Genomic DNA, 14,241 nt, shown 5'->3' with positions numbered 1-14,241 from the left:
AAATAAATCTATGAAAAATGCTGGAATAGGCGTAGATTGCTGAGTACAAACAGAACTGATCTTCCAAGAGATAACCAAATTACTTTCACTTCTAGCCAAAAAAAGCCTCCCTTTAAAACTGCCTGAATTTCTTTTAACATCTTTATAATGAAAAAAATTCTTTCAAATTTAAGTTAATTAGGCATTCTTTCTTAAAAATAGCAATTATCTTTGGAAATGTTAAAGGGTAGGCTATTAATCACATACTAATTAGGGCAAATCCAATGAAATTATCTTTTTTCCTTATAATCGCTGATTGACCAGAAGACTATAGATAATTATAGAACAAAGACAGCTTTTTAAAAAATATGTTGTGAAGTTTTATATACTTTTAAAAATTATTTATTCATTTGAAAGGCAAAGAGAGGGAGACCGCCCCTCTATCTGTTCATTCCCCAAATACCTGTAACAGTTAGTGCTAGGCTGAAGTGAAAGCCAGGAACTCAATCCAGCTCTCCCACATGGGTGGCAGGAATTCAATTACTTGGGTCACCACCACTGCCTCCGACGGTGTGCGTTAGCAGGGAGGCGGAGTCAGGAGCCGGAACCAGGTGTCAAATCCAGGCCACTCCGATGTGGAATATGGGTGTCCTAAACACTAGGCCAAATGCCTGCCTGGCAGAGATGGCTGTGACAGGGGAAGACAAGCTAGGATAGGCTGAGACAATGTGATAATTAAGGTAATTAGCAGCAAGCACTATAAAGCAGAAGAGAAACAGATAAACATTAGAGGATGCCAAGGAGAAAATACACCTTTCAGCTTTAAACCTGCATAGGATCACTCCCAGACTTAGACAACATCGGCTTCAGCTCTAGTTTCTGCACTTCGCCCTCTGCTCTTCAGGTCAGTGCTGTGCTTCTGCCTATTTTTAAGCGAAGGGTCACAGGATGATGCTGAGAGGAGGCTTCTTTTGAACCTCGACTGTAACTAGCACCGCCACTGACCTGCTTATGTTCCAGACAGTCACAAGACTCTGGAAAGCAGTGCCTGTACTGGTACTGTTGAGACAATAGTTCACTTTGTTTTTTTCTCCCTACTTCAAAGGCCTAGATCAAATTCTCAGAAAATTCTGGTCATAACTTCTTCATTTGAGTAAATTGCTTAGCATAGAGCTAAGAATAATGTGATGACTGCGTTTAGAGCATAAGGTTAACTCATAAGCTTCACTCACAGGGAGAAAAATGGCCAACACAACCAAAACACTTTCATTAATTACTGTATAGCTACTCTATAAAAAGATAACTCCAACATTATATTTTTAAAATGATAGCTACACTATTCTGAATTTCAAGCGGTTTGATGAATATTAAGCATTTTTTTTTACTTTTTGAAGAAAGGTGTAATAAAATCACCCCTTAATTTCATGAAGTGCAGATTATAAGCTATTTTAGCCTAGCTTGTATTTTTATTTTCCTTTCAGTTGATGTATATTTGGCCACTATAAAAGCAGAACAAACCACAATAATTCTCAACCTCTTTTCCAACATATGGGAAACAATTTCCAACTCTCCATCATGAAACCAAGGTATAGAGAAACACATGGGGTAACAAGAGTCACTTTGGTTTTTAGCTTTCCAACCTGCTCCCCCACCACACACACACACACACACAAAACTAAAACTAAAACTAAAAAGAAAAAGCTCTCATTCCCATAACCATGACAATCAACACAGAACAGGAACTACTCCCTCGCACAAAGCTCTCCATCCTATGGTGCACTTGTACTTCTTTTCAGTGTTCAGTGTTTGGTTCTGTAATAGCCAATACCTAGTGGTGCTAAGGTAATATGAATTGGTAGTCTTTTTTTTTTTTTTTTTTTTTTTGACAGGCAGAGTGGACAGTGAGAGAGAGAGAGACAGAGAGAAAGGTCTTCCTTTTGCTGTTGGTTCACCCTCCAATGGCCGCCGCGGCCAGCGTGCTGCGGCTGGCACACCGCACTTGATCCGATGGCAGGAGCCAAGTACTTATCCTGGTCTCCCATGGGGTGCAGGGCCCAAGCACTTGGGCCATCCTCCACTGCACTCCAGGACCACAGCAGAGAGCTGGCCTGGAAGAGGGGCAACCAGGACAGAATCCAGTGCCCCGACCGGGACTAGAACCCGGTGTGCCGGCGCCGAAAGGCGGAGGATTAGCCTAGTGAGCCACGGCGCCGGCTGAATTGGTAGTCTTTAGCACACTTGATCGATCAACAGATGTTAAGAGAGGCCTTAAGATGATCTTGCTTTAAGGTAAAGGTTCTAGTGTGGGATAAAAGCCTGATTCTGAGCTCACACGTTGACTTCTAATCAGATACGTACGTACAAAGCAGTTTATTTTCCTGGGGGAGGTGTATTGCTTGTGCAGTCACTGTGTTTATTAGCCTCCTGGAGAAGAATAAGGAGGAGAGTACAATAATTTAACGATCTCTCCTCTCTAAGTCATCCCTGAGAAGGTCCACATTTAATTCCTATACGTGGTTTGTCTAATTTCTAGTAATCACAACCCTTACATTCATAATAAATCACAAGAATTCTTATATTTAGACCATTTTAACTTTTCAAAGAATATTGATTTTTATCGGGAATAAAATTTTCATTTATCATTGGTTGTGTCTCAGTGTTTACCATAAAAAATTACATGGCACTGAGGAGCAGAAAAGACTTAAATAAATGAAGAGATGTATCTCATTTGTAGATCAAAAAACTGGCCTTTCAACCATTCATCCAATGTTGACTTCTGTCAGAGGTTAGTTTACTTAAGACTGTCACTAAATACCCCAAGTGATCAACTAGTACATGTGGAATTTCTCTTTCAACCTGAGTTATCAGTCATCATTTCTCTGCTTTTCAAACTTGTCACTTCATCTCTTAAGTTTTCCTTTGCCTAAAAAAGACCCTTTCTTGGTCATTTTCTGCTCTTAGCACATAGCACTTTTTTCCCAGAACACACCAGCCCAAGGGTAGAACAGTATTACAGTCAGGGCCACGCTGTGGTATGGGGGGGTAAAGCTGTCGTCTGCAGTGCCAGCATCCCTCATGGGTCCCAACTGCTCCACTTCCAGTCCAGCTCCCTGCTAATGTGCCAGGGAAAGCAGTGGAAGACAGCCCACTTGGGTGCTTGGGCCCTTGCATGCATGTGGGAGACCCAGAAGAAGCTCTTGGTTTCTGGCTTCAGATCAGCCAGCTCCAGCCATTGCAGTCAATTGGGGAGTGAACCAGCAGATGGAAGACCTCTCTCTTTCTCTCACTCTCTCTCTCTCTCTCTCTCTCTCTCTCTCTCTGCCTCTGCCTCTTCTTCTCTCTCTGTGTAACTGACTTCCAAATAAATGAATAAATATTTTTTTAAAAAAACAATATTACAATCTCACAAGTCAGCACGTCTCAGAATCCAATTCTGCCTGTACCTGCACTTTTGAAGAACTCTTTAGCAAGGGTTTCTCTACAGCATTCTGTCCCAAACACCCCACTGTGTCTTGCTGCTTCCTGGCTCATCATGTGATCTTCCCTTCTCATTCCACCATCCACTGCCTTCATCAGATGCCAGACTAATGCAGGCACCCAATCTTAGACTGTAAACCTCTAAAACTGTAAGCCAAAATAAATCTTCCTTCCTAATTAGCTTCTCGGAGATAGTTCAGCTGTAACAATGAAAAACTGATCAATAAAGTACTATAGTTATTAGGACTCAGAGAAAGTACCAGTGCTGATGGAATCTGACATTGTCATGGCCCCTGTCCCTTTGGTATTTCTAAAGCCTTGCCACTAAGCCTGCCTCTCCACTATTAACATCCTTTTTATTACAATAAACTTATACATTATTGCCACCCAAAGTCCTGGTTAGGGTTCATTTTTGGTGATGCGGGTTTTACAAATTCTACAGGTTTTGACAAGTGTGTAACATGTCTCTACCATGATGGAATCAAACAGAGTAAAAGAGAGTATTTTTACTGCCCTATAAACCTCTGTGCTACTTCTATTCATCCCTCCCTCCTCGTCCCCTTGCACCATTGATGCTTTACTGTCTCATAATTTTGCTTTTTGCAGAATGTCATATAGTTGGAATCATATAGTATACAGCATTTCTGTACTGGCTTACTTCACTTAGTAATATGCATTTAAGGTTCAACTAGATCTTTTACACTTGATCTTAGCCAAAAGGCCGAGAAGTGATAATCATCTAGATCTTTTCATAGCATGACAACGCATTATTTTTTTCACTTACTAAAAGACAACTCAATTGTTTCCAAATTTTCGCAATTGTGAATAAAACTGTGTACAGATTTTTGTGTGACTATAACTTTTCAACTCATTGAGTAAATACCAAACATCACAATTACTGGATCATAACTTAAGATTATGTTTAGTTCTGTAAGAAATTATGGGGACAGCATTGTGGTGTAGTGGGTAAAGCCACTACCTGTGAAGTAGCATCCCATACGGGTGCTAGTTTGAGTCCCAGCTGCTCCATACGCTTAATCACAATGGACCCCTGGAGAATACAAACCATATTCAAACACAGTAGTCCAATACATTCATTCCACCCTACTTAAGATCTTTCAGAAACTTCATAATTGACTTCTAAGTTTGACATATGCCTTTCACTTCACTGTCATCTCTCACTACCACTTCTTGCATATGTTACTACTTATACTTCCCCCACAATACCAAGCTCTGGCATATTCATATACATTTACAATGGCTTTTTTTTTTGTATTCCTAAAGCATTTTTTTCTAAAGTGATTTTATCCTATTAATCTCAGCATTCCTTGGAAGCTTTTCCTGATATTTCCAGGCAGTTAGCTGCCTCATTCAACTTCAACAATGGAAAAACAAAATTTACTCTGTACTATTACAAGGGGAAAATCTAAATATTTTAACCATTGTTTAAATTTTCAATTAAAATTGATATATATGTATGGGGCCAGCACCATGGCTCACTTGGTTAATCCTCTGCCTGCAGATCTGGCATCCCATATGGGAGCCGGGTTCTAGTCCTGGTTGCTCCTCTTCCAGTCCAGCTCTCTGCTGTGGCCCGGGAGGGCAGTGGAGGATGGCCCAGGTACTTGGGTGCCTGCACCCACGTGAGAGACCAGGAAGAAGCACCTGGCTCCTGGCTTGAGATCGGCATAGTTCCGGCTGTAGTGGCCATTTTGGGGGGGGGGGTGTGTGAACCAACAGAAGGAAGACCTTTCTCTCTGTCTCCCTCTCTCACTGTGTAACTCTGTCAAAAAAATTTGATATGTCCAATGAAATAAACTATAAAATATTGATCTGGTTGTAGATTCTGTCTTGATCTTTACAAATTCAATACTTAAGCTGAACAGACGGTGCCAGCACTGTGGCATTGTGGGTAAAGCTGCCGTCTGCAGTGTCAGCATCCCATATGGGCACCCGTTTAAGTCCTGGCTGCTCTACTTCTGCTCCAGCTCTCTTTTATGGCCTGGGAAAGCAGTGGAGGATGACCCAAGCCCTTGGGCCCCTGCACTCAAGTGGGAAGACCTGGAGAAGTTCCTGGTTCCCTGGGAGTGTACCAGCGGATGGAAGACCTCACTCCCTCTTTCTGCCTCTCCTTCTTTCTCTGTAATTTTGACTTTCAAATAAATAAATAAATCTTAAAAAAATGAAAACAGTTTCATATAGTATATCAACAATGATATAAACACTGAGCAAAAAGTATAATTTCAATATAAAATTAAGTATACATGAATACTGAAGGTAATTTTAAATACCCATTTAGGGTATTTAGATGTTTTTTAATCTGAATAAATGATAATTTTGTTTCTTTTCACATATTTGGAATGATGAAGAGCTTAAACTCAGGGGTTATATAGATTTGGAGCAAACAGTATCTCTGCCACTTACCATCTATAAGTAAGTGACTAACCCCAGTCTCAGTCTAAAGTAAAAATAACTAGTAACCTGTAATGGTGGAAAATGATGATGGTAATGTTACATGAATTATTAAAAATAATGTTATTATATTTTTTTTTATTTTTTTTTTGACAGGCAGAGTGGACAGTAAGAGAGAGAGACAGAGAGAAAGGTCTTCCTTTGCCGTTGGTTCACCCTCCAATGGCCGCCGCGGCCGGCGCGCTGCGGCCGGCGCACCGCGCTGATCCGATGGCAGGAGCCAGGAGCCAGGTGCTTTTCCTGGTCTCCCATGGGGTGCAGGGCCCAAGCACCTGGGCCATCCTCCACTGCACTCCCTGGCCACAGCAGAGGGCTGGCCTGGAAGAGGGGCAACCGGGACAGAATCCGGCGCCCCGACCGGGACTAGAACCCGCTGTGCCGGCGCCGCTAGGCGGAGGATTAGCCTAGTGAGCCGCGGCGCCGGCCTAAAAATAATGTTATTATATAAGCCCAGTACTTATTCCATATAAAGTACTTGAAATATTTTACCATGCATCCTCGGTGCCCTGTGAATAATAAGCTGGTAAATAGAAATCCTCTCCTCCAACACAGTTCCCCTTGATTCATTTTTATAATTTTTTTAAAGCAGTAGAATATGGTAAACTATATAGAACAACATTCTAAGTAGTGTAATCCTTTTTCAAATTCTTTTTAGTGTTCTTTAAAAATAAGTCACGTTTAGAGAAGTAATCACTTGTAATTACAGGTTACCTGAACATACCTTGCAAGTAAGTATAAACGACTTTTAATATCTCAGGGATGTGGATAGGAGACAAGTGAGACAAAGATATGGATTTACCATGGTCAAATTTAATAAATTGGGTTGAACTGTGATCCCCAAAAAGTCTTAGGTTGAAGATCCAACCCACAGTACCTCAGAATGTGACTGTACTTGGAGACAATCTTAAGGAGGTAATTAAGCTAAAATGGGGTCTGTAGGATGGACCCTAATCCAATAGGAGGAAATTTAGATACAGACAAGCACAGAGGGAAGGCAAACTGAAGACATGAGGAGAAGATGGCCATCTACAAGTCAAAAAGAGAGGCTTGCAACAAGTCTTTCCCTCCTGGCCTTTGGAAGTAACCAACCCTGCTGACACCTTGGTCTTGGACTTCTAGTCCCAAGAACTGTAGAAATATCGATTTCTATTGTTTAAACCACCCAGTCTATGGTAGCACTTTGTGATGTAAATTCTGGAAAAATAATAAATATGAAAAAGAATACAAGGGGTCAGCGCTGTGGCACACGGGTTAACGTCCTGGCCTGAAGTGCTGGCATCCCATATGGAAGCCGGTTCGAGTCCTGGCTGTTCCACTTCTGATCCAGCTCTCTGCTATGGCCTGGGATAGCAATACAAGATGGCCCAAGTCCTTGGGCCCCTGCACCTGTGTGGGATACCCGGAGAAGTCCTGGCTCCTGGCTTTGGATTGCCACAGTTCCAGCCATTGTGGTCAGTTGGGAGGTGAACCATCGGATGGAAGACCTCTCTCTCTCTCTCTCTCTGCCTCTCCTCTCTCTGTGTAACTCTGACTTTTGAATAATAAATAAATCTTAAAAAAAAGAATACAAGAAGATCCATGCATGAGGACAAAAATTTTTGTCTCTTTTTGTTCACTGAAGTATCCCCAAAACCTAGAACAATGCTTGGCACATAAGTGTACAATAAATATTAGCTAAGCAAACGAATATATTATCATATTAATAGGATCATTTCCATAGGTAACTATTAAATATCACTAATATTATAGCAAAACTTCTTATTTTCATAAGACTTAAGGAATTGGACTCTTAGCATCTTTTTTTTTTTTTTTTTTTTTTTTTTTTTTTTTTGGACAGGCAGAGTAGACACTGAGAGAGAGAGACAGAGAGAAAGGTCTTCCTTTTGCCGTTGGTTCACCCTCCAATGGCTGCCACGGCCCACATGCTGGGTCTGGCACCACGCTGATCCGATGGCAGGAGCCAGGTGCTTCTCCTGGTCTCCCATGGGGTACAGGGCCCAGGCACTTGGGCCATCCTCCACTGCACTCCCTGGCCACAGCAGAGAGCTGGCCTGGAAGAGGGGCAACCGGGACAGAATCCGGCGCCCTGACTGGGACTAGAACCCAGTGTGCCGGCACCTCAAGGCGGAGGATTAGCCTAGTGAGCCGCAGTGCCGGCCTCTCAGCATCTTACCAGGTGCTACAAAGTACTTGGTCTGCTGCCACTCCTCTGGTTATACTCTTGTGATGATTCAAATCCTAGAGTAATTTCCTGAGGAAAAGATAAAAAAGATAAAAACTTTACTGTAAAGTAATAGATGTAAATTAATCCATATGGAGAAACAGGTCAAATCTGTTAGCTCCATCCTGGGGAAAATGCCACAAACAGATGCAACTGTCAATACTGCTGTTCCCACAAGGTATTTCATTAGCTGGCTTCACTAAAGGCATCAGGAAGAGCCTGGATTAGCAAATTTAAAGGAAAAAAATAAAGACTTTCCTGTTGTTCTTATCAAAGCTTTTTTATGGGTATGGGAGAAAGACTAACTAAATTTCCCTCTGACTTATTCAATAATGGATTCATGGTGCATGTCTGTCTTTAACCAGATCTCCATGTCTTAATGTCATCATGACCATCGATCAATACATAATTTGGAACCCTGAATATGCTAGGCAAATAAGAACAAAATAAGACATAAATATGAAGTTACTTCAAATAGCCCATGGAAAAAGAAATTTGAAAGAGTCAGTGCAATGATTTTTTGAAATACATGTAATGATTTTTCCTAATACCCATTTCATAATACATGTACACACTTTCTGAGGTATCTTTGTACAGAATATGTTTTCAGGTTTTAACTAAACATATCTTTTAAATAAATAATAGCTAGAAGAAAATTTCATCAAAAGTTTAATAGCATTTTTGATAGAAGTTAAAAGATTCTAAGTAATTTGACTCTTAATTTCATATAATAAATCTCTATTTTATTTGAGAGGCAATGAGAGAAAAACAGAGAAAGCAAGCTCCCATTTGCTGGTTTACTCTCCAAATGCCCGGAACAGCCAGAGTTGCGCCTGGGCAGAAAGCAGGAGTCAGAAATTGTAATCCAGGGGCTGGCATCGCGGTATAGCGGGTAAAGCCACCCATCCCATATGGGTGCTGGTTCACGTCCTGGCTGCTCCATTTCCAATTCAGCTTCCTGCTACCGGCCTGGGAAAAGCAGCAAAAGATGGCCCAAATGGTTGGGCCCCTATTACCCTTGTGGGAGACCTAGAAGAAGCTCCTGGCCCCTGGCTTTGGCCTGGCTCAGCGCTGGCAGTTGCGGCCATCTAGGGAGTGAATCAGCAGATGGAAAATCTCTCTCTCTCTCTGTGTCCCTCTCTCTATTTTTGACTTTCAAATAAATAAATTAATAAATCTTGTTTTTTAAAAAAAGAAATTATAATCCAGGCCTCCCACTGGGATGGCAGGAATCCAATTACTTGAGCCATAACCTGCTGTCTCTCAGGGTCTGAATTAGTAGGAAGCTGGAGTCAGGAGCCAGTGCCAGGAATCAAACTCAGGTATTCCAATGTGGGATGTGGTCATCTAAATTGCTAGGCTAAATGCCTGTTCCCAAATCTCCATCCTCAAAATATAAAGTTCTAAATAAACAAACAAAACTCCAACATCCTAGCTTCTAGTCATTCCTAGAAGAAAAGTTAGAATTAAAAATCTCCCCAACAGAAAGGACGATATATAATCGATGTGTTTATACAGAACATTCATGAGAAAGTCAGAATATACTAGTTTCATGGGCAAGTGAAAGCATATTTTAATCAAGATCGGAAACTCTTATCTACTCTGAAGGCATTCAAAAGTCAAGTCAAAACCTGTTCTTGGGTTGGAGCCTGGAATTAGCTCTAGAACTGATGCAATCTGAAACCAAAGCCAACAAGTGTTTACTGAAGTCTTGGTCCCACAGGGAGTGGCTTCTTTTCTAATTCTCCAGAAGTGACGCTGTTGGGATTGCCTTGAGACCAGAGCTAAGGAAGCAGGGGAGAACACGCACATTAAATTCATTTTGAAATATTTTCCTTTCCAGCCAAAAGGAAAACTACATACTTCCTCACACTAAGCAATCTGTAGTCAAGGCTGTCTCGACCAAAGGGTTTAATTCATTTTGGGGCATTTGCTCCTCTTTTCTGGGAGTCACAGCACAAACAGGAAGTTCCTGCCTCTGGGGTTTATTTGCTGCAGAATGGAAAATATGAAGCTGTGGACTTTCTCAAGGATGATTGTGAGAGAGGAGGGATCATTAAATTACTGTAGCCCTCTTCTTATCTTCTCCAGAAGGCTAATCAACAAAGCAACTGCACAAGCCATGCACCTTTCCAGGAACAGGAGCAGTCATTTGCGCTAATTTGACCGGAAGTCAATTTACAAGCTCTGAATCAGGCTTTTATGCCCACACTGGAGGCTTCGCCTGAAGCAACAATCATCCTCGCGCAGCCCTATAAAATCCCAAAGTCTACCCTTCCATATTATCTAAGCACCACAAACTACTGCACGGTACACAGCCAAACACTGAGCACATTAGAAAAAAGATAACATTGCCTCTCAGGAGGGAGAGATTTATGGTGACGGAACAGCTCTGCATCTTAACTGCCCTGGTCACAGGTGATACAATAACACGGACTACCCACATTACGTCTACACTATGTGCATGTGTGCGTGTGACGTAGACATACACATCACGCATGGTCCATTTCCTGGTTTGGGTGCTGCAGCTGAGTGGGACGTGACTATGGGGACACTGGGTGGACAGGGGACCTGTGACTTCTCTGCACGTTCTACCCAACTGCCTGTGACTCTGTACTGATTTGAAGATGTTTTTGAAAGCACACCTTCTGTTACAAGAACACACTTTGCACATTTTGCCTGAGGACCAATCACAGAGCCTAAAACACAGTGCGGTTTTCAACAGCGAGGCTTTCCACCACCACCTACGAGAAAGCCCGAGCCTGGAACTACCGCCTCTGCCGCTCCTTATCCCTGCACCTGGGCGACCCTTCCCATCCTCCTGCAACCGCCCGTCCCCCTTCCCAAGGCGGGCTCCTTCTCATCTTCCTGGCGACATCTCAAGGCCACTCTTCCCTTGTCCCCTGAGCTAACGCCTCACTCTGCGCTGTGATCTGCTTGCTTGTTGGTCGCCCGTCCCCCCAGCTGGAGGGCCAGGGGAACTCCTCGAGGGGCACCACGCTGGACCCTCGCGCCGCGGGTCGAGACATGCAACTCCTCGCCTCGGCTCCGGGCGACGGTCCCCTGGCCTGCCTCCCCTCACCCCACAGCCCCTCTGCTCAGACTGGCCTCCGCGCCCGCACCTGGGCCACGCAGGTGTCCCCAACCTTCTCGCCTCAATTCAGACCTCGCCCCGTCGAGAGAGGGCGCCATTTTCTTCCCTCTAGCTCCTCAGGCCAAACGAGGCGCCCAGTTCTAATACTTGTACCCTGCGGGTCGCCTTGTCCTATTCACACCTTTTCCTCAGGCCGTCTCTTGACCGCCCCCAGTGTATCCTCAGCCAACGCCCCTCGGCCCGGAACCCCACCGCAGTGGGGGCCTCGTCCCTCCGGCTACGCCCCTCAGCCTGCAGGGAAACGGCCGCCCAGAGGCCCCGGGGAGGAGCGCGCGCGCAAGAGGGCGTGGCGGAGGCTGCGGGGGGGCGTGTCCTTTCTATTTTGAGAGCCGATTGGTCAGGACTCAGGGAGGGGCGTGACCGCGAGGAGGGGCGGGGTTGCAGCCTAGGTCTCAGTCTCCTGGGCTCTTCAGGGCATTCCTGGCGTCTCTGGCTTCTTAGTGGGGGGACGCGACGTGAGAGCCCGACTCCTGCTCAGGCAGCATGGCAGAGAAGCGGCACGGCACGGACAACCAAGCGCACCGGCTCCCCGACTCCTTTAAGGGTGAGCCCCGCGCCCCTGGCGACGCTCGAGGAGTCCCTGCCGGCCCCCGACCCTCCCCCTGGGTGCGGATCCCCACGGGCTGTGCAGCCTGACACGCGGGTTCTAGCCAGGTCTCCGCGGCTTGGGCAGTGCGCGCTCCTCTCCTCGCTCGTCCAGTGAGAATAACGAGCCCTGTTTCGCAGGCTGGGGTCACGATTTCGGGGTGGTGGGATGCAAAGAGCACAGCCCGTGCCGGGCACATTGTGGGCGCGCCAGGGACAAAGGGGCGTTTCCAGTACTCGGAACCGTGGCCAGGGCTCACGTTATCCCGCGGTCGCCAGCTGCCCGGCTCGGTGCCAGCCCTTCGTTATCTCGTGTCATCCAGGCGGCCCGGGAAACGCAAGAGTTAACTGGCAGCCGGCGAGTGGGGGGCCGGGAGCGGGGTGTCTTCCACCTCACCCACTCTCCTTTCTTTCTCGCCCCACCCGATGGAGGCCCTGCGCAGCCTTCGCCCACCCTCTTGCACCCCTGGCCCCAGCATCGGGACCCCGAACAATTTCCAGGGAAGGTGCAGGACCCCCTACCTCCCGATGCACTGAGGGCAGTTCTGGGAGAAGAGTCTGGCTTTAGCACGCCCCCTCCCCATCTGGCCAGCCCCTCCTGTGCCCCTAGCACTTCAGTGCCTGTGTCTTAGGGACCTCTCCTTGCCGGCTTTTTGTTCCCTACCGGCAGCTCTAAATTCCCCTACCCTCTCCGCCCCCCACCCCCCAGTGGCTCAGTCCTCTTGTTTCCCTGTGAAGAAACAGGTGCGGGATGCCTTGCGCCTTTGTTGGCTAACTCCTTGGGGGCGCGGGGATGTCCAACAATGAAGAGAGGGAGTATCCTCTGGAGAGCTCTCAGTGAGCCAAAGGAATTCTCTCTAAAGATGGGATTTCGGGCAGGATGACATGAAGAAAGAAATGTGGGGAGCTGGGTGTGCTTCTCCAGAACCCCCCAAAAGGCGCCACTTTGGAGGTATCTGCTGCAGAGCCAGCCTTGTCCACCGCTCTGATGTTAAGTCCCGTTCTGCTTGCCCAGGGATCCCTGTCTTTATTTAGTTCCTTTCCAGGAGCACCAGAAGAGTTGCAGAAATCTTTGTCCCCCACTTTTCTCTCCTAAGCACTGTGGAGCATTATCTTCCCAAATTTGAAGTTAATTAACAACAAGGAATTGATGATAACCAAAGCAAAACCGTATTTTGGGGGCCAGTGTTGTGGTGTAGCCGGTGAAGCTGCGGCGGGTAGTGCCAGAATCCCATGTGGGCACTGGTTCAAGTCCCGGTTCTCCACTTCTGATCCAGCTCTCTGCTGTGGCCTGGGAAGGCAGTGGAGGATGGCCCAAGTACACCCATATGGGAGACCCGGGAGGAAGCTCCTGGTTCCTGGCTTCAGATCTTCCCAGTTCTGGCTGTTGCGGCCACCTGGGGAGTGAGCCAGCGGATGGAAGACCTCTTTCTCTCTCTCTGCCTCTCTGTAACTCTGCCTCTCAAATAAATAATCTTTTTTTTTAAGATTTTATTTATTTATTTGAGAGGTAAAGTTACAGACAGTGAGAAGGAGAGACAGAGAGAAAGTTCTTACATCTGTTGGTTCACTCCCCAATTGACTGCAACAGCTGGAGCTACACCGATCTGAAGCCAGGAGCTTCTTCCTAGTCTCCCATGTGGGTGCAGGGGCCCAGGCACTTGGGCCATCTTCTACTGCTTTCCCAGGCCATAGCAGAGAGCTGGACTGGAAGAGGAGCAACCAGGACTAGAACCCGGCTCCCATATGGGATGCTGGCACCGCAGGCGGAAGATTAACCTACTGCACCACAGTGACAGCCCCTCAAATAAATAATCTTTAAAAGCATTTTTTTGAACACTAAGTCACACAGATTATCAGTAATGTAGTACTATTTTTTTTTTTGACAGGCAGAGTGGACAGTGAGAGATAGAGACAGAGAAAAAGGTCTTCCCTTTGCCGTTGGTTCACCCTCCAATGGCCACCGTGCTGATCTGAAGGCAGGAGCCAGGTGCTTCTCCTGGTCTCCCATGGGGTGCAGGGCCCAAGGACTTGGGCCATCCTCCACTGCACTCCCGGGCCACAGCAGAGAGCTGGCCTGGAAGAGGGGCAACCAGGACAGAATCCAGTGCCCCGACCAGGACTAGAACCCAGTGTGCCGGCGCCACAAGGTGGAGGATTAGCCTAGTAAGCCGCAGCGCTGGCCATGTAATGTAGTCCTATTATATTTTATTTTTATTTATATGAAAGGCAGAGAGAGAGGTGGACAGAAAGATGTCCCATTTGCTGGTTCACTCCCTCAAGTGCCTGCAACAGCCAGACCTGGGCCAGGCTGAGGCTGGGAGCCAGGAACTCAATCTGAGTCTCCCATGTG

The 14,241-nt window shown here is 45.9% G+C and overlaps 1 protein-coding gene and 1 long non-coding RNA gene across 3 annotated transcripts in view; one reads left to right on the top strand and one right to left on the bottom strand.

The window, feature by feature from the left end:
• Positions 1 to 11,556, bottom strand: part of LOC127493200 (uncharacterized) — a 113,641-nt gene extending 102,085 nt beyond the window's left edge. Inside the window, exons 1-2 of the long non-coding RNA XR_011381827.2 lie at positions 11,425 to 11,556; positions 8,102 to 8,179 (exon numbers count right to left, since the gene is read on the bottom strand). This is a non-coding gene — a long non-coding RNA (uncharacterized LOC127493200). The remainder of the gene's footprint in view (positions 1 to 8,101; positions 8,180 to 11,424) is intronic.
• A 173-nt stretch (positions 11,557 to 11,729) lies between these two features.
• STOM (stomatin) overlaps positions 11,730 to 14,241 on the top strand; it is a 33,868-nt gene continuing 31,356 nt past the window's right edge. For both annotated transcript variants that reach the window (XM_002720468.6, XM_017350067.4), the window contains exon 1: positions 11,730 to 11,847. In XM_002720468.6, coding sequence (XP_002720514.1) covers positions 11,787 to 11,847 — 61 coding nt within the window. In that variant the 5' untranslated portion in view covers positions 11,730 to 11,786. The remainder of the gene's footprint in view (positions 11,848 to 14,241) is intronic.

Source organism: Oryctolagus cuniculus, chromosome 1 (assembly GCF_051225735.1).
Source record: "Oryctolagus cuniculus isolate XC-2025 breed Fujian yellow rabbit chromosome 1, ASM5122573v1, whole genome shotgun sequence".
Lineage (NCBI taxonomy): Eukaryota > Metazoa > Chordata > Mammalia > Lagomorpha > Leporidae > Oryctolagus > Oryctolagus cuniculus.
Note: the sequence above shows the minus strand (reverse complement) of the source record. Positions and strands in the feature narration are given on the sequence as shown.